This window comes from Anser cygnoides, unplaced genomic scaffold, assembly GCF_040182565.1.
Source record: "Anser cygnoides isolate HZ-2024a breed goose unplaced genomic scaffold, Taihu_goose_T2T_genome scaffold_42_1, whole genome shotgun sequence".
NCBI classification, from domain to species: Eukaryota; Metazoa; Chordata; class Aves; order Anseriformes; family Anatidae; genus Anser; species Anser cygnoides.
In genome coordinates this window covers 878,169-896,405 of record NW_027103066.1, presented here as the reverse complement: position 1 = coordinate 896,405, position 18,237 = coordinate 878,169, and the positions used below count along the sequence as shown (strand labels likewise).

Here is an 18,237-nt window from a genome sequence, read left to right as displayed (position 1 = left end):
CCTTGTAGTCCTTTATTTACTATCAAAACTGAAAGTCTACGTCATCCTTGGTTTTCATAAAACTCTTTGAAGAGTTAGCTGTGTGCCTTAAATCTTCTGAGGTCTGATTATAATTTATTTCCAGATTGGACAGATCTTCTCAAGCTACCACCATCATTCATCAAATATTTGGAGGATTTCTAAGATCAAGAGGTACTTTTAAAAATATTCCTGTCCTTAGAACTGATCTGTGTCTTTTGTCGGTAGTAAAGCAGTCTGCAGCTTGTCTAAAGTAGTATCTATCGACAACTTGAATTTGGACAGTTAGTCTCCTCCACGTATTGTTAAGCATTTATATTTTGCTTCCAGTGAAGTGCTTGAATTGCAAAGCAGTTTCGGATACGTATGAGGCATTTCTTGATATCACTTTGGATATAAAGGTAGGATGTTTTGTAAATATAATTCATGATGTTTAAGTACATGTATAACTTTCTAAATTAAACTTGTTTAACTTAAAAAACCAAACCACATACAATGTTAAAATATAAGAGCTTGGTGGTGGTTAGAAAGTGGATTGGACTTTGTCCTTCTGTGGAACCCCTGTAAATAGTCTCCACGTAAGGAGACAGCTCCACGTAAGGACACAGTTCAAGAGCTGTGCAAGACGCTGCTTAGTGAGCCAGCACAGGCTGCTAACATTAATTACCACAGAGCCAGCTCACATTCTCAACTCACAGGAACCTGCTGCTGCCTTCCACTCCAAATCATTCTCCATAGCTCCTTGCTTCAGCTCACCACTACTACAAAATGAAGCAACAACAACAACAACAAAGCTGCGTCTCCTTATTTCTAAATGAAGTTAAAAGATAACTTATGCTCTAAGTCATGCAATACATAAAACTAATATCTAGTATTAAGACATAATTAGTAATAATCTTACTCGCTACATTTGTAGCAATTCTCTCCATCCGGCTCTTCAGGTTTCACAAATAGTTCTAGAGCTCTGGTAACAGATGAAACCGCCTAGAGGAGCGAGAGAGAAGAGCGTAAAGTCACTGTAAATTCAAAATTCCAGAGACGCACTAGGAGTTTATAAGAGAATCTGACTAATACATACTTAAGCGATCTACTATGAGCACTGTGAAGAAGGAGGCAGGAAGAGCATGCTCAGCGTTTACCTCACCTGGAAGTCATTTTACTTTGAAACAAATCATTTTCCAGTAACGCAGACAGCATCTATAGTGTGCTTTGTCATCAATACTGGGAACAAATCCAGCAGTCTAACAATTAGATGTATATTGAGGTAGAACAACAAAGAAGTATGACAGTATCATAATTTGTGCAGACATAAAATTCTTTCAGCTTAAACCCAATGCAAATTTGGAGACTCTTTACATGGCTTCCATCAGCGCATTCCTCTATATTCTTAAACCTATAATAGCAGGGAAAAGAAAAAGACCAAAAAAAACCCACCAAAAAGTAGAAAAAAAGCTGGATTTTTACGTTACATATTTTTACATATTACATATTTTACATATCCCTCCACATGCTGTTCTGAATAATAGCCAAAATATTCATAGCCACTGTATTTGTTCTCCCCACATAGCTGAAAAAACAACACTTGAAACATATTTTTCAAAACATATTTTAATATCCAGCAGACTGTTCAGTCATCAAGCATTTAAAGACTGTTTTAAATAATCTCTAGATTAATCTAAAAGGAATCCCATAAACATGCTGCAGCCGCTTACCTTTAATATACTCGCTGGATGCGATGGAGCTGTATTTCTTGCTTTCACCTGCACTGGAAGGCTTCCCTTCCTTGTGAGGTTGTTTACTGCCCTCACTTCTGCATTGCTCTCATAAAGAGCCATCTGGAGGATGGGATTCTTCCTTCTTCTCCCGGGTTTTCTTCTGGAAACGAGGATCTAAGTATTCCAAGAAGCCTTTCACTTTCCTGATGTTTCTCCTTTTTCCTCTTTTTGTTACGCTTGCGACTGGCATTGTCAAAGTGGAGCGCAGAGAAATACAAATCATCAAGTCTGAAAGAAACATGCAAGTTAAAAAGAGAAAAAAAGATGTGGCACTTGTTGCATATAGGAAACTTTATTTATTTTACCACAGGGGATGATTTGCCGCATGTCAGCTATTTTGTGGTACTTTGTGCACATGTAACTTCCTTTAGATGCAGCAAACTTAAGCCCTCAGATTGAAGGACCATAGGTCCTGGTTGGTACACAGATCATTAACAATGGTTAGCTCTGGAATATGTGCAAGTAAAAAAAAAAAATGTTTTAACCTATTCCAGAATGGTGTGCAGATGTGATTCGAACTACGTGGTCCAAAGCTAGTGTTCTGACACAATTCAGCAATATCTTTCCTGTCTTCACTGATCAACCTAATGATCCCCAGTCATGATCCCCAGCCAGATTATGCTATCTAAATAACTTAGAAACTATGAAAAAAAACCAAAACGAAACATGAGAAGCACCCAGAAAAGAATTAGGAAAAAAACTGCTGCGTATGCTGGAATCCCTGCTTACTTGGATTCCTTCTCTCCCTGTTTATCTTCAGACTTCTTTTTCTTCTAGAACTTCTTATATTTTTTCATGTTTTCACCACCTAAAAGCTCCTTTTCTACCTTTCTGCATTTCCTTTCTATTTCACTTTCACTACCTTCTGCATGAGTATATTGTCTTTTTCTGTTTCCTTCTTTTGCCTTTTGGATAGCCACCGGTGTCCCGGGACACTGCACAAAATAAAAACACGTTTCTGCCTCCCTCCACCTCCTGCTCTGAGAAAAAAGGGGTGGGGGCCACGGGGGAACAGCCAATGTTTCTCCGGACTCACTGCACTGCATCCCCAGTGGTGCCAGTGCACTCTCTGGACTCACTGCAGTGCATCCCCAGTGGTGCCAGTGCACTCTCTGGACTCACTGCACTGCATCCCCAGTGGTGCCAGTGCACTCTCTGGAATCACTGTAGTGCATCCCCAGTGGTGCCAGTGCACTCTCTGGACTCACTGCAGTGCATCCCCAGTGGTGCCAGTGCACTCTCTGGAGTCACTGCAGTGCATCCCCAGTGGTGCCAGTGCACTCTTTGGACTCACTGCACTGCATCCCCAGTGGTGCCAGTGCACTCTCTGGAGTCACTACAGTGCATCCCCAGTGGTGCCAGTGCACTCTCTGGACTCACTGCACTGCATCCCTAGTGGTGCCAGTGCACTCTCTGGACTCACTGCAGTGCATCCCCAGTGGTGCCAGTGCACTCTCTGGACTCACTGCACTGCATCCCCAGTGGTGCCAGTGCACTCTCTGGACTCAATGCAGTGCATCCCCAGTGGTGCCAGTGCACTCTCTGGACTCACTGCACTGCATCGCCAGTGGTGCCAGTGCACTCTCTGGAGTCACTGCAGTGCATCCCCAGTGGTGCCAGTGCACTCTCTGGAATCACTGTAGTGCATCCCCAGTGGTGCCAGTGCACTCTCTGGACTCACTGCAGTGCATCCCCAGTGGTGCCAGTGCACTCTCTGGAGTCACTGCAGTGCATCCCCAGTGGTGCCAGTGCACTCTCTGGAATCACTGCACTGCTCCAGCAGCGGCAGCCGCTCCCACTACTGCGTCTGGGTCAGAGAAACGAGCTGTAGCAGTGCAAGTTGACCCCGCAGAGGGCATTCCAACCCCTGTGGCAGACCCTGCGTCTGGGTCAGAGAAATGAGCTGTAGCAGTGCAAGTTGACCCCGCAGAGGGCATTCCAACCCCTGTGGCAGACCCTGCGTCTGGGTCAGAGAAATGAGCTGTAGCAGTGCAAGTTGACCCCGCAGAGGGCATTCCAACCCCTGTGGCAGACCCTGCGTCTGGGTCAGAGAAATGAGCTGTAGCAGTGCAAGTTGACCCCGCAGAGGGTATTCCAACCCCTGTGGCAGACCCTGCGTCTGGGTCAGAGAAATGAGCTGTAGCAGTGCAAGTTGACCCCGCAGAGGGCATTCCAACCCCTGTGGCAGACCCTGCGTCTGGGTCAGAGAAACGAGCTGTAGCAGTGCAAGTTGACCCTGTAGACAAGGTGAAGAAATGGTATAGAGGCTCAGGTCGTTTAGAATGCAGTCTTCTGCTAAGTCTGGGCATAGTGAAGACGAGGCTGGGCCATCAAAGGTGCAGGAGACTGAAGAGGAGGATGGGGATGTCGAAAAATCAACAGTAACTACCCGGACTCTATACCAGCGTGAGCTACGAGATGTGCGAAAAGATTTTGGTTTCTGTATAGGTGAGCAGCTTGTCACCTGGCTGCTCCGGTGCTGGGACACTGGAGCCGATTATGTGGAATTAGAGGGCAAGGAAGCCAGGCGGCTGGGATCCCTTGCTAGGGACGCATGCATTGACAAAGCAATTGGAGATGGAGCACGATCTCGCAGTCTCTGGAGGCGTCTCCTGTCAGCTGTGCAGGAAAGGTATCCCTTCAAGGAAGAACTTGTATGTCTACCAGGCAAATGGACCACCATGGAGAAGGGAATTCAGTACCTGAGGGAATTGGCCGTACGGGAAGTAATTTATAAGGCCCTAGACGACGCACAAACATCTGCAGATCCAGATGCAGTCCAGTGTACACCACCTATGTGGTGGAAGTTTGTACGGAGTGCACCATCATCATATGCCAGCTCATTGGCAATAATAGCCTGGAAAGCGGAGGAGAATCCCCCAGTGAATGAAGTGGCTAAATTACTCCGGCAGTACGAAGGAAATCTCTCCTCTTCCCTACAGGCCTGTGTCTCGGCTGTGGAGAAACTCTCTGGAGAGGTCCACCAACTTAAAGAGAATTTATCTTCCCCTCCACCTGAACGAACCAGTGTCCACCAGCTTAAAGAGAATTCTTTGGAGAAACTTTCCGAAAAGATCCACCAACTTGAAGAGAGATTATTTTCCTCCCCACCTGTACAAACCAGTGTCTCAGCTATTAGGGGTAAACGTTCATCTATGCAAGGAAGACAATATGGTGGGCACACACACCGCGCCACCCTGTGGTTTTACCTACGTGACCATGGAGAGGACATGAGAAAATGGGATGGAAAATCTACTGCGACCCTAGAGGCACGGGTACGTGAATTGCAAAGGAAAACAATTGGGAAAAAGGAATTCTCTGAAAAGTTTGCTGCTCCAACTTCCAGCAGGCAGTCCTTTAGACACAGAAACGAAGATTCTGACCAGGACTAGAGGGGCCCTGCCTCCAGCCAGGGGGAGGAAAGGGACAATCGAGTTTATTGGACTGTGTGGATTCGATGGCCTGGCACGTCAGATGCACAGAAGTATAAGGCTTTGGTAGACACCGGTGCACAATGTACTCTAATGCCATCAAGCTATACAGGGCCAGAGCCCATCTGTATTTATGGCGTGACGGGGGGATCCCAGCAGTTAACTGTATTGGAGGCTGAAGTGAGTCTAACCGGCAATGAGTGGCAAAAGCACCGTATTGTGACTGGCCCGGATGCTCCGTGCATCCTTGGCATAGACTATCTTAGAAGAGGATATTTCAAGGACCCAAAAGGGTTCCGCTGGGCTTTTGGCATAGCTGCCTTGGAGACAGAGGACATTAAACAGTTGTCTACCTTGCCTGGTCTCTCAGAGGACCCTTCTGTTGTGGGGTTGCTGAGGGTTGAAGAACAGCAAGTGCCGATCGCTACCACAACTGTGCACCGGCGGCAATATCGCACCAACTGAGACTCCCTGAGTCCCATCCATAAGCTAATTCGTCAACTGGAGAGCCAAGGAGTGATCAGCAAGACTCATTCACCTTTTAATAGTCCCATATGGCCAGTGCGAAAGTCTAACGGTGAGTGGAGACTAACAGTGGACTACCGTGGCCTGAACGAAGTCACGCCACCGCTGAGTGCTGCAGTGCCAGACATGCTAGAACTCCAGTATGAACTGGAATCAAAGGCAGCCAAGTGGTATGCCACAATTGATATCGCTAATGCATTTTTCTCCATCCCTCTAGCAGCACAGTGCAGGCCACAGTTTGCTTTCACTTGGAGGGGAGTCCAATATACTTGGAATCGGCTGCCCCAGGGGTGGAAACACAGCCCTACCATTTGCCATGGACTGATCCAGTCTGCGCTGGAGCAGGGGGAAGCTCCTGAACACCTGCAGTACATCGATGACATCATTGTGTGGGGTGACACTGCAGAAGAAGTTTTCGAGAAAGGGAAGAAAATAGTCCAAATCCTTCTGAAGGCCGGTTTTGCCATAAAACAGAATAAAGTTAAAGGACCTGCACGAGAGATCCAGTTTTTAGGAATAAAATGGCAAGATGGACGTCGTCAAATCCCAATGGATGTGATCAACAAGATAACAGCTATGTCTCCACCAACTAGCAAAAAAGAAACACAAACTTTCCTAGGTGTCGTGGGGTTTTGGAGAATGCATATTCCAAATTACAGTCTGATTGTAAACCTGCTCTACCAAGTAACCCGTAAGAAGAATGCTTTTGAATGGGGCCCTGAGCAACGACAAGCCTTTGAACAAATTAAGCAGGAAATAGTTCATGCAGTAGCCCTCGGGCCAGTCCGAACAGGACCAGATGTAAAGAATGTGCTCTACACCGCAGCCGGGGAGAATGGTCCCACCTGGAGCCTCTGGCAGAAAGAACCTGGGGAAACTCGAGGTCGACCCCTGGGGTTTTGGAGTCGGGGATACAGAGGATCTGAGGCCCGCTATACTCCAACCGAAAAGGAGATATTGGCAGCATATGAAGGAGTTCGATCTGCTTCGGAAGTGGTCGGTACTGAAGCGCAGCTCCTCCTGGCACCCCGACTGCCGGTACTAGGCTGGATGTTCAAAGGAAGGGTCCCCTCTACACATCATGCAACTGATGCTACATGGAGCAAGTGGGTTGCACTGATTACTCAGCGGGCTCGAATAGGAAACCCCAGTCGCCCAGGAATCTTGGAGGTGATTATGGACTGGCCAGAAGGCAAATACTTTGGGATATCATCAGAGGAGGAGGTGGTCCGTGCTGAAGAAGCCCCACTGTACAACAAGCTACCGGAAAATGAGAAGAAATATGCCTTGTTCACTGACGGGTCCTGTCGTATTGTGGGAAAGCATCGGAGATGGAAAGCTGTTGTATGGAGTCCTACACGACGAGTTGCAGAAGCTGCTGAGGGAGAAGGTGAATCGAGTCAGTTTGCAGAAGTGAAAGCCATTCAGCTGGCTTTAGATATTGCTGAACGAGAAAAGTGGCCAGTTCTCTATCTCTATACTGATTCATGGATGGTAGCAAATGCCCTGTGGGGGTGGTTACAGCAATGGAAGCAGAACAACTGGCAGCGCAGGGGCAAGCCCATCTGGGCTGGGGCATTGTGGCAAGATATTGCTGAAAGAAATAGTCTGAAAGAAACATGCAAGTTAAAAAGAGAAAAAAAGATGTGGCACTTGTTGCATATAGGAGACTTTATTTATTTTACCACAGGGGATGATTTGCCGCATGTCAGCTATTTTGTGGTACTTTGTGCACATGTAACTTCCTTTAGATGCAGCAAACTTAAGCCCTCAGATTGAAGGACCATAGGTCCTGGTTGGTACACAGATCATTAACAATGGTTAGCTCTGGAATATATGCAAGTAAAAAAAAAAAAAATGTTTTAACCTAATCCAGAATGGTGTGCAGATGTGATTCGAACTACGTGGTCCAAAGCTAGTGCTCTGACACAATTCAGCAATATCTTTCCTGTCTTCACTGATCAACCTAATGATCCCCAGTCATGATCCCCAGCCAGATTATGCTATCTAAATAACTTAGAAACTATGAAAAAAACCCAAAACGAAACATGAGAAGCACCCGGAAAAGAATTAGGAAAAAAACTGCTGAGTATGCTGGAATCCCTGCTTACTTGGATTCCTTCTCTCCCTGTTTATCTTCAGACTTCTTTTTCTTCTAGAACTTCTTATATTTTTTCATGTTTTCACCACCTAAAAGCTCCTTTTCTACCTTTCTGCGTTTCCTTTCTATTTCACTTTCACTACCTTCTGCATGAGTATATTGTCTTTTTCTGTTTCCTTCTTTTGCCTTTTTCTGGCGACAGTTCTCCAAATGAGCTGACACAGGTGGAAGTGCATGTCTCTCACGCGAATGTTTTCCAGAATGTTGCTGAGCTACTGAGCAACGATGTGAGTCTGCTCTGGGTGTGCTAAAGTGATGTACATCTTCCTCTCTCAAGAGGGAACCGTGAGGCCATCTGCTTTTGTAATGATAATGCTTATGTGACCTGCTGGAGTAAGTCTGAGTCAATTTGTCAAAGTCTTTATCACCGTGAGAGAACTTTCTCTCTCTACTGTCTCCTGCTGCATGAGGTGAATAGCAATCCTTGTAATATCTACATTTTTCCCATTTCCGTGGTTCATCTTGATAGTATCTTTCTCTGCTCCAACTTCTTTCCCCTTTGGAATGGTAATATCTAGTGCTATCTTGTTCTGATCTTCCTCTGCTTCGAGATCTGTACTTTGAATATTTTACTGGTCTTCTGCCATTATCAGGGCTGTTCCTTTCACTATGGAAAGATCTGTACCTGCTTCCCTCCCAATACTCCTGCTTGTGACGCTTTTGCTTAACAACTTCCACACTCCGAGAGCACCTTCTCTTGCTGGAATGACCATCTTTTTGACTCTCCTTCTCTTCAGTAGGAGAATGTTCCCTCTTTCTCGGGTAATGCTCTTTGTCAGTTTTTTTAGTCTCGTCCTTTGTATCTTGGCATCTACCTGTAATAGCTAAGGAGGAAAGGTTTTTAGAACTACATTCAGTGTCAGACTTTAGAGAGGAAGTTTGCCGCAATTTCTCACCAGTCTCAGAAGACTCTTTGATGTAGAAAACGTTTTCTTTTGAAATCAGTTCATGTTCATTTGATCTTCTTGGTTTCTCCTTGTCTCCACGGTCATCACATTGGTACTGTTCAAGGTATTCATCATTCTCAGTAGATTTCGGAGGTCCCGGGACACTGCACAAAATAAAAACACGTTTCCGTCTCCCTCCACCTGCTGCTCTGAGAAAAAAGGGGTGGGGGCGACGGGGGAACAGCCAATGTTTCTCCAGATAACGGAGAAAAATGGAAAAACATTCTATGAAGAAACACAAGTTCTCCGTGAGGCACCAACCTGCATCAGCGTGATATGCACAGTGCTGATCATTAGTTCTGTTCGTAACACTGGCCATACAGTACGGAATTCTACTGATTTAAATCCTTCCATTAAATAGTATTAGTAGACAGATAGAACTGCAACGAACTTCCATAAAATCTTGTCGTAATCAGACTGTGCTCATTTTACCTTATTTCCTCTGACAAGCTGTTCAACTGGCTGGCTGTGAGGGATTCCATGATGACTTCTCGAGGGACTGGAGGCATAGCTCCAGGCATCTGCAATTAAAACGCACAAGTCAGCAGACAGAAAAAATACTATTTGTACTGAGGACTAGTCTTGTCAGAATTTCTACATTAAATGCTAAGCAAGACCGCTTTGGGTTGTATGCATTATCTACACTTCAAAGATAACCCCAACTCACCTCCCAAAATCTACTTTATGAAACTTAAGAATTTTGATCTCAGCTCAGCTTAAGCTGACAAGTTCTAATGTCAGCTCAGCTCTGCAAATTCTAATGGCATAATATCACAAAGTGTTACGATCAAATTTGTGCTGTGTTTTCTCAGCATTTCACCTGAATTAGGAACATGATAAACACTCCCGAATACATCATAGGTGAGAAATTCTCGATGGAGCAAACTACTATGTTTCAAGCAATCCATTTGTTTTAGAAAAGAACATCTCAGAAGGTTTAACAGGTTCAACTTGGCAAGTGGAATCATCAAGTTTCAGTCCGTTTTCTTCAGATTCATTAATTAAACTAATAGCACCGTTCAGTGGAACAGTTTTTGGCAGCTCATGCTGGGATCTTCCTTCATCAGCATTCTGACAGGAAGAATGGGAATTCTGCAATGTACGGACTACCTTTCCAACCAAAATTCCACATTGCATTGCAATTCCTTTTAAATAAGCCCTTTGACTCCTCCTCAGATTTTCCTGAAGATTCTGCACCGTAAGGGACTGTGTTATCAGAGCTGAGTTTAGGATTTCCATTCACTGTTGGCTCCACAAAAATTTCAGCAGAAACTCTTTTTTTTTTTTTTTTTTTGTATTTGCTTCATTTGCTTTACCGACTTTGTGATTGTGGATGAAGGAACAGCCTTGTAGAGATCTTCATCCTCCACAGCACTGCTAAGACAGTCAGGCTGTGACACAGTCTGACGAGCAGGCAATTCATTGTGAATACTGATGGTGATCTTCTGGTTTTTTGACGTATCAGTAATTGAAGGCCTGGTAATCGCCTGTTTTTGAACACAGGCCATTGGTGGTGCTGAAGATGGCCTTTTTAGGGTGACACCAGTGGTATTTGCATCCTCTTTTATGGATCCATTTCCATTTAAACGACTTGAATTCTGTATTTAAAAAGAAGAAATTGCAAGATGGATTAATGCAGACACTGCATTTAACATTTTTAAACATGTCATTCTCCTACTAAGTATTTCTACAAATGGTCTTAACACCTAAAAAGCAAAACACACTGCCCTTTAAAGATAAATGCAAGTCCCATAAGTGTATTTAATTCCTGCTTTTGGTTTACTGCATATTGATATCAAATTAACATCATTTTTGAAAACCATCCAAACAACTTAACATTACCTAAAGCTATTCCCAAATATATTGATTTTCCCCTTTAAACATACCCCAAAAAGCCTGGAATAATTGTTCTGGTGCTCAGGAATAAGACAATTTGGTTTCCCTGTCTTAGCTAAAATGACGTCGATAGGAAAAACAAGTCCTCTTTTAAATGATTCGAGGCTTAGTACACTCTACTTAAATTGTCAAAGAGCGTAGCTCTCTGTGCTTTACAAAGCTGTCTAGGAGGTATAAATAATGGAGTCGCATGGCTGCGCAATTTAGCAGTAACCACTGTTTGAATGACTCTGGCCGTATCATGAGGGCTGTGAAGGAAGCTGCAGCGTGGGAAGGAAAACAAAACGAAGATGCCAAAAACCAAACAAAAAACCCCACACCAAATCCCAAACCCACTATCTGTTTGGTGCCATTATCTGCCCTCCCGCTTCCCTAAATTACCTTAATCATATGAGGAGGAAGTCGTGGTCCCAGAAATCCAGCCTGCTTACTGTTAGCCCCCCGCTGACCAGGGGGGAATGAACAGGGATAAGATGGTGCTGCTAAGTGAAAAGCACGTTCTCCGAGCGTCAAATCATAGCGCCTTCAGAAAAGAGCAGTGATCTCAGTTTAGTTTTTCTTTCAGCCTACTCTTGGATTAAATCCCATCCTATAATTTTATAGGAGCAGTTCATACGATATGGAAGCCTTTTCTACAGAAGACTTAGCCAAGACTACAAACTGAAAAGTAGGTAACAGTCTTCCTACTATGACTATCACTTTCAGAGCAATAATTCATTCTTACACCACAGATGACCTTCATTTCTCTCCTTCTCTAAATTAGTCAGCTACAGATAACACATATACAGCAATTTACACAAGTGCTGCAGTTTAAGGCCAAGCAACAAAAGATAATAAATGACAGAGAATCTCAGGTTAGACAGAACTGAATTAGATAAACAATAATCTTTTCCTGGGAGAGAAAGAAAAACACTTGCAAAAAGAAAAGTATCAATAACAGGAGAGTAAATCTCTTCTGAACACATTTTAATATTTATTTCATATTTACCTGATATAAAAAAGTAAGTAAGCTTGCTGACCAAGAACTCTTTTAATGTCAGTACGGACTACTTTTGCATCATTCATCTGATACCAAAGTCCATTACCAGCCTGCAAATAAAGACAACGATATCTTTAGATGAATTGCATGTTTTCCAAATGAAATCACAGATAGGAATAAAATACACACGTGTCAAATAAACATATAATGAAATCTTTTTCCCTAGAAACAGTACTACTAGTAACACTTTAACTGGTTTGCCAGCACAACCTTTACCCTGTTAGAAATGATGTTGACTTCTACCTTCATGTAGCATACATAGTGTCCTGAGCGACAGTTGATACCATGATGCACCAGCACCGCTTATAAGGTGTAGAGGAGTGGTTCTCCACTTGATTGAGACATGTAGTCTCGGAGGTCCAAATACTCAGGATATTTTACCTCCTAAAGAGAGACCAAGAAGACAGAAAAATTATATCAGAGTACTTCGTGGACTAGCCAGAGAAAAACACTTCCAAAAAACAGAGACTGGAATTATATGAATATATCTCTTGATTCACTAAAAATAAGTCTTCCCATAAGCAACGTTTAATACTAGAAGTTGCAGAGAACTGTTTTCTGACGAATTAGCCTTCTCAGAGGAAAGTATATGCTTCTTGTCAAGCAGGAACTTTACTGATATTAAGAGAAAGAATAAGCCACAGTCGTTAGTCTACAATTATTGTCTGAAAATATTAACAACTTTCAGCTTTGGGGGATGTCCCATTACATGATGACAAAGTTGCATTACAGCGGTAAATATACCTTGTTGATCTTTCCACCTGTGAAATCTGCAAATCTTTTCAGTGATATTGTGAGAACGTTGGAAGAACGGTGTATGGTAAATCTCTTGGATGCAGGAACCATCTTTTTACACCTTAAAAACAAGCAGAGACAAGTGTTTGAAAGCATCTTCTTTTTCGCCCCCAAAACAAACTCGTTTCAATGTCTCATGCATGCTTATGCTATTTGAATAGCATGCTCAGCGTTTACCTCACCTGGAAGTCATTTTTCTTTGAAACAAATCATTTTCCAGTAACACAGACAGCATCTATAGTGTGCTTTGTCATCAATACTGGGAACAAATCCAGCAGTCTAACAATTAGATGTATATTGAGGTAGAACAACAAAGAAGTATGACAGTATCATAATTTGTGCAGACATAAAATTCTTTCCCCTTAAACCCAATGTAAACGTGGAGACTATTTACAGGGGTTCCACAAAAGGACAAAGTCCAATCCACTTTCTAACCACCACCAAGCTCTTATATTTTAACATTGTGTGTGGTTTGGTTTTTTAAGTTAAACAAGTTTAATTTAGAAAGTTATACATGTACTTAAACATCATGAATTATATTTACAAAACATCCTACCTTTATATCCAAAGTGATATCAAGAAATGCCTCATACGTATCCGAAACTGCTTTGCAATTCAAGCACTTCACTGGAAGCAAAATATAAATGCTGAACAATATGTGGAGGAGACTAACTGTCCAAATTCAAGTTGTCGGTAGATACTACATTAGACAAACTGCAGACTGCTTTACTACCGACAAAAGACACAGATCAGTTCTAAGGACAGGAATATTTTTAAAAGTACCTCTTGATCTTAGAAATCCTCCAAATATTTGATGAATGATGGTGGTAGCTTGAGAAGATCTGTCCAATCTGGAAATAAATTATAATCAGACCTCAGAAGATTTAAGGCACACAGTTAACTCTTCAAAGAGTTTTATGAAAACCAAGGATGACGTAGACTTTCAGTTTTGATAGTAAATAAAGGACTACAAGGTGCTAGAGAACGTATAAAAGTGAATTTGTTTATGCTGACTTGGTGCTTCCATTCAAGCACGCTTCCTGCATAGCATCGACAGTATAGCGCAAGAACTCGTGTGCATCTCCTTGACTGCCAAAACGGAAATGTTGTCCTATTCCTAAATAAGAAGATGATAGTATTTACCTCATTTAAAAATGAAATAATTCTCGTATTTCTAAAATCTCTCTTCTTTATAGTGTTAAAACCATTTATACACATCAAATAATTATTTGAAGATTACAAGATACTGAAAAAGAAACACATCTGAAGCCACTTACGACTGAGGTTATTGATAACACGCGTAGGCTCGATGGCATCAACAGTGCAACGCAGGGCCTGGTTAATGGGAGTCTCCATCGTGCACATCATGCAAAAATCTTGTTCACGACCTGAAGAGTGAAAGAAGAAAGCATCCCAGTCCAGCGAAACAGACATAACTACAAACAAACATATAAGTAACATTTAAACTATAGATACAGTATCCACTCTCCTTGTCCCAACAGTCTCGTAACATTTCATTTCACACAACTTTATAGAAAAAAAATATCCATTAAGCCTGTGTTCAAGTGCATTTTGTGATGAGAAATCTAAAAGACTACTGCAAAGTCACGTTTGTGAAGGCTGACAGGAATGTGAACTCCACAGGCTGCAAAATATATGAGGAAAGAATATTTGACATTGATGATACAGCATTAAGAGAATGTGGGTTATTTTCAGCACAGTGCTGTCAGGTGAGCTTCATGATACAGAGCTACGAGTCCTTTGGGAGAAAGGAAAAACTAAAGTAATGTATGTAATAGTACTTCTGCCCTCCTTTTTTCAACAGGATTCTTAACTGAAACAATTTCTATATACAGGAAGAAAACAGTTAAATTTCTAGGTATCGATACAAAGATACCAGCCTAAAAAGCATACACGTTTAGTACAACATTTAGTTTATAGTACAACATTTTATTTAGAACAAAATCAGTCTAGATTTTAATACAGTCCCACAAAAAAATCTAGTCATGTTCATAACAGCTCATATTGCTTTCTAGGTTTTGTTTTTTTTTGTTGTTTTTTTTTTTTTTAAATTGGTTCAACAACGAACAGACCATTTATTGTAGTGCATTATGGAACCCAGGCTGTGAAGACTAAAGACCTATGATGCCAACATCCTAAATTTTATTGCCTTTCTAGCAGCAGGAAGCCCAAATAGCCCAAATGCCAAATGTTCATTAAATGCATTACTGTCCAATGCACTTCATTATTCCCATGAAGCAAGAAAAGATCCTTTTAAAAAAACAAACAAAAAACACACATGGTGCATTAAACGCACTCCATATGCTATTCTGAGCCCACTGCTAATACAATGCTCAAAGCCAGCTTCTACAGGTAAAATCAGGCAAGTAACTTTGTCCCACAGAATCACTGCTGTTCTTTCACCTTCAGAGCTATCCAACAGATTTAAAATACTGTTAGAAAGTACTCACATGACTGGCTGTGCTCAAGAGAAAGCATGTAATTGGCAAGTGGGGGGGGGGGGTAGGTCAAACACTGTAGAGTAGCATTAAGAAAACGTGTGTTGCCAAGATTGTACAGGCCAACTCCAACACTTTGTGTTTCTTGCCAATCCATACGTATCTTCTCAGGTGGAAAAAGAATCCTTTGTGGCGGAGCAATTCCATCATTAACAACTGCAAGAAAGTTATATTTAAAAAGAGATTTTGTTTGTTTGTTTCTAAGAAAGGCATTAGGTATATATAGGTATAGTAAATATGTAAAGTATATATAGGTATAGTAAAAATACTATTCTGCGGGAGCACCTAGAGGAACTAGCTACAATCCAAAACAGAAAAACTTATTGCAGACAGCTTTAATACCGCCAAATTCAAATTGGCTGGTCAACACAACGTTTTGGGAAAAAAAAGTTTAGTCAACCATTTTAATTTTTCTAAGGCAAGGCTAACTGCCATCCTGTTTTTAGTATCTAACGCCAAGTTCCTCTCCATCTATAATCTTTAACCTGATTACCTCAACTACTGCTTTTTTCCTTATTATAACTTAAACCACAAATTTAGACTTGAAATTATATGGTAATAAATGCAAGGACAATGTAAAAACAAATAACTAGGAATGACGGTACCCCTACAAATATCAGATCTTTTCCTGAGCAATGTTAGCATTCAAAAACCTGTGAATAATGGAAGCTGTGAATAGCAACAATCAAACGCTTTTCTTTGCAAAACAGAAAAGACACGGATGAATCTGTGCATTACAAAATGCTCCCCATATTTCTCTGTCGACTGTAAATATATCAAAATTAATTTCTGTAACGTCAGTCACTTCAGTTGCCTTAGGGGAATCGCTTTGGAAGTCTTTATTCACAGTAGTCCCGTTCTCTATCAGTGCAACAAGTAAGAACTGCATTTTCTACTTTTGTTTTGAAGAAAACGGAGGCAGGATAAAGCGCACGCTTACTTGCGTAGTACTTGAGTAGTAGAAGTCCTGTCACTTAATCTCAAAGAAACAGCCTTTAAGAACTAAATTGCTGGTATGAATGATTTAAAAGGAATCCCCAAACTAAACACACAAAGTAAAAATTTCCATCCAAACTCTATCAGTATTACTTTTAGCTTCTGCAGAACTAGTGGCTGATGCCATTTCTTTCACTTTCGTAGGATTTTAATCCATTACAACTCTGGAGTCTTTTTAATATAAAAATGTAAATGACATTCTCTGAGGGGAATCAGTTATTTATTGCATTTTTGGAGCTTTGCAATTATCTATTAATTATTACCTATTATCTAATAGATAATGGTTGTGATTTATATATAATTGTTGCTCGCGTTAGCAATGGAACACTATTACTTTACTGCCTGCGCTTTTCTGTTTCGTGTGCACAAAGGTACCTGCATTTCGCTGCTACTTTACTTCTGTCTTTCCAGGGCTCGCCCTCTACCGCACTGTCTACTGCACCAGTCATGATGGGTTTGTTGTGATTCTATAATGAGCCTAGCTTTTGAACACACTTTTTCTGGGCGTCACTTTGTGATAGCAAGTTAATTTGTGAGGGCTTATCACTTATGACCTGCTGCTCAGTAGGTACACGCTTGGCCTCTGTTAAGCAGAGAGTCAATCACAGCTTAAGATTTTGTCCAAGATGCCATTCACGAAACTGAGTTTAACCTTGACATAACTGAGTTTAACCTTTAAACCTGAAGCTTCGTTAAAGAATAAAGCAGCACCCAAGCCAGGAAATAGAAGTTAATCGTCACTTTACCCTGAAACGCACGTAACGCCAGTGAGCTATTCTGTGCTGGCAGGATTGCTGCCGGGATGGCCGACGAGGCGGTGGGCACAGGGGGCCACAGGTCCTGCTCCCCGGGGCCACAGGTCCTGTCACAGGGGGCTGCCAGGGGTCTCCAGGCGCCGGGAACAGCGGCAACAGCGGGGACAGAGGGGACAGCAGCGACAGCAGCCGCCACCTCAGCCGAGGCCGTCTCCACAACTGCCATAACGGCCTCGGAACGCCGCCCAACTCGGAGCTCCAGCGTGACGCCTTTTTAACCTGGCCGCGGTGCTCACGGCTACAAGCAGAGCGTTTCCTCCGGCGTGTCTTTACTGTCGGTGCCGGATCGGCCCTCACCCCGAGCTCTCCCTGCCGGGAGGGCTTTGCGGTTGGGGTTTCCCTCCCGCCGCCGCCGCGGGCAGGCGCCGCGCGCAAGGCGTCCGCGCTGGGGAGCAGCACGTCGCCCGCGGCGAGAGCCCGAGGGCGCGACACGAAAAAGCCCCGACGTGCGGACGAGGCGGCGGGGAGACGGCTCTGAGGGAGCCGCCGCTTCGCCCCGCCGTCCTCCTCCCCTCCCGGGCCGCCCCGCCGAGCCCCGTGCGCCTCAGGTGCTGCCCTGAGAGGGCGCTCGGGCACTGGGACAGCTGCCCAGGGCAGTGGTCATGGCACCGAGCCTGACGGGGGTCAAGAAGTGTTTGAACGATGCTCTCAGACGTAGGGTCTGCTTTTGGGGTGGTCCTGTGTGGAGCCAGGAGTTGGACTCGGGGATTATTGTGAGTCCTTTCCACCTTGGGATGTTCTCTGATTCTAGGTCAGCAATCCATTATCTGATGAGAGGTGTGGAGTCATTCAAAGGGAAGAGAGAACAAAACACTTCTAGTTTTCAGAAGCGGGTATTTGGTAACCAAAACGATGATTCCTTTTCTTCTAGAGCAAGTAGCAGCAGGGATCCGCTTTACAATATGCTGGCAACAAGGAAACGAAGAATTGCAAACAAGACATAGGACTTGATCAGCAGCTTGTATACATTCATCGACTTATAAATGAGCACACAGCTGAGCGATAATGCAAAAATTGGACAAACTAAGTGAAGACGTTAACTGTAAATTTTATAGTTTGAAGTAAGCTTCAAATCCCAGAGGATGACTTTGTTGGAACTTTATTCAGCTGAAAACGTGGAAGCCTTGCTTCTGCTTGTGTTAGTTACAGCTCCAGTTTACTTTGGTTGGGAGGGAAGGCATTCCAGGCTAATGTGCTGTACCTGTTCCTTCAGCTCATTGTCCATAAACGGAGGAGCAAATGAAATTATTTGAATCTCCATTAAATGCAGCACTACAAAGTGGAGTAGAGGGCGATCTAGCACTTAATTTTTCTGTAAGC

The 18,237-nt window shown here is 43.0% G+C and overlaps 1 protein-coding gene and 1 pseudogene across 2 annotated transcripts; both read right to left on the bottom strand.

The window, feature by feature from the left end:
* Positions 1-7,853: 7,853 nt before the first annotated feature.
* Positions 7,854-9,392, bottom strand: LOC136789195 (ubiquitin carboxyl-terminal hydrolase 42-like). Of its 2 annotated transcripts, XM_066989164.1 has the most exons (3): positions 9,290-9,391; positions 8,807-8,961; positions 7,855-8,734 (listed from the first exon to the last, which is right to left on the bottom strand). In XM_066989164.1, exons 1-3 carry the CDS (start codon positions 9,376-9,378, stop codon positions 7,905-7,907), a joined length of 1,074 nt encoding a protein of 357 aa, XP_066845265.1. In that variant the 5' UTR covers positions 9,379-9,391; the 3' UTR covers positions 7,855-7,904. The 2 variants fall into 2 exon arrangements, with proteins under 2 accessions (XP_066845264.1, XP_066845265.1); XM_066989163.1 differs by having other exon boundaries at positions 7,854-8,961; positions 9,290-9,392.
* Positions 9,393-10,119: 727 nt separating this feature from the next.
* Positions 10,120-17,083, bottom strand: LOC136789180 (ubiquitin carboxyl-terminal hydrolase 42-like; annotated as a pseudogene).
* Between the last annotated feature and the right edge of the window lie 1,154 nt (positions 17,084-18,237).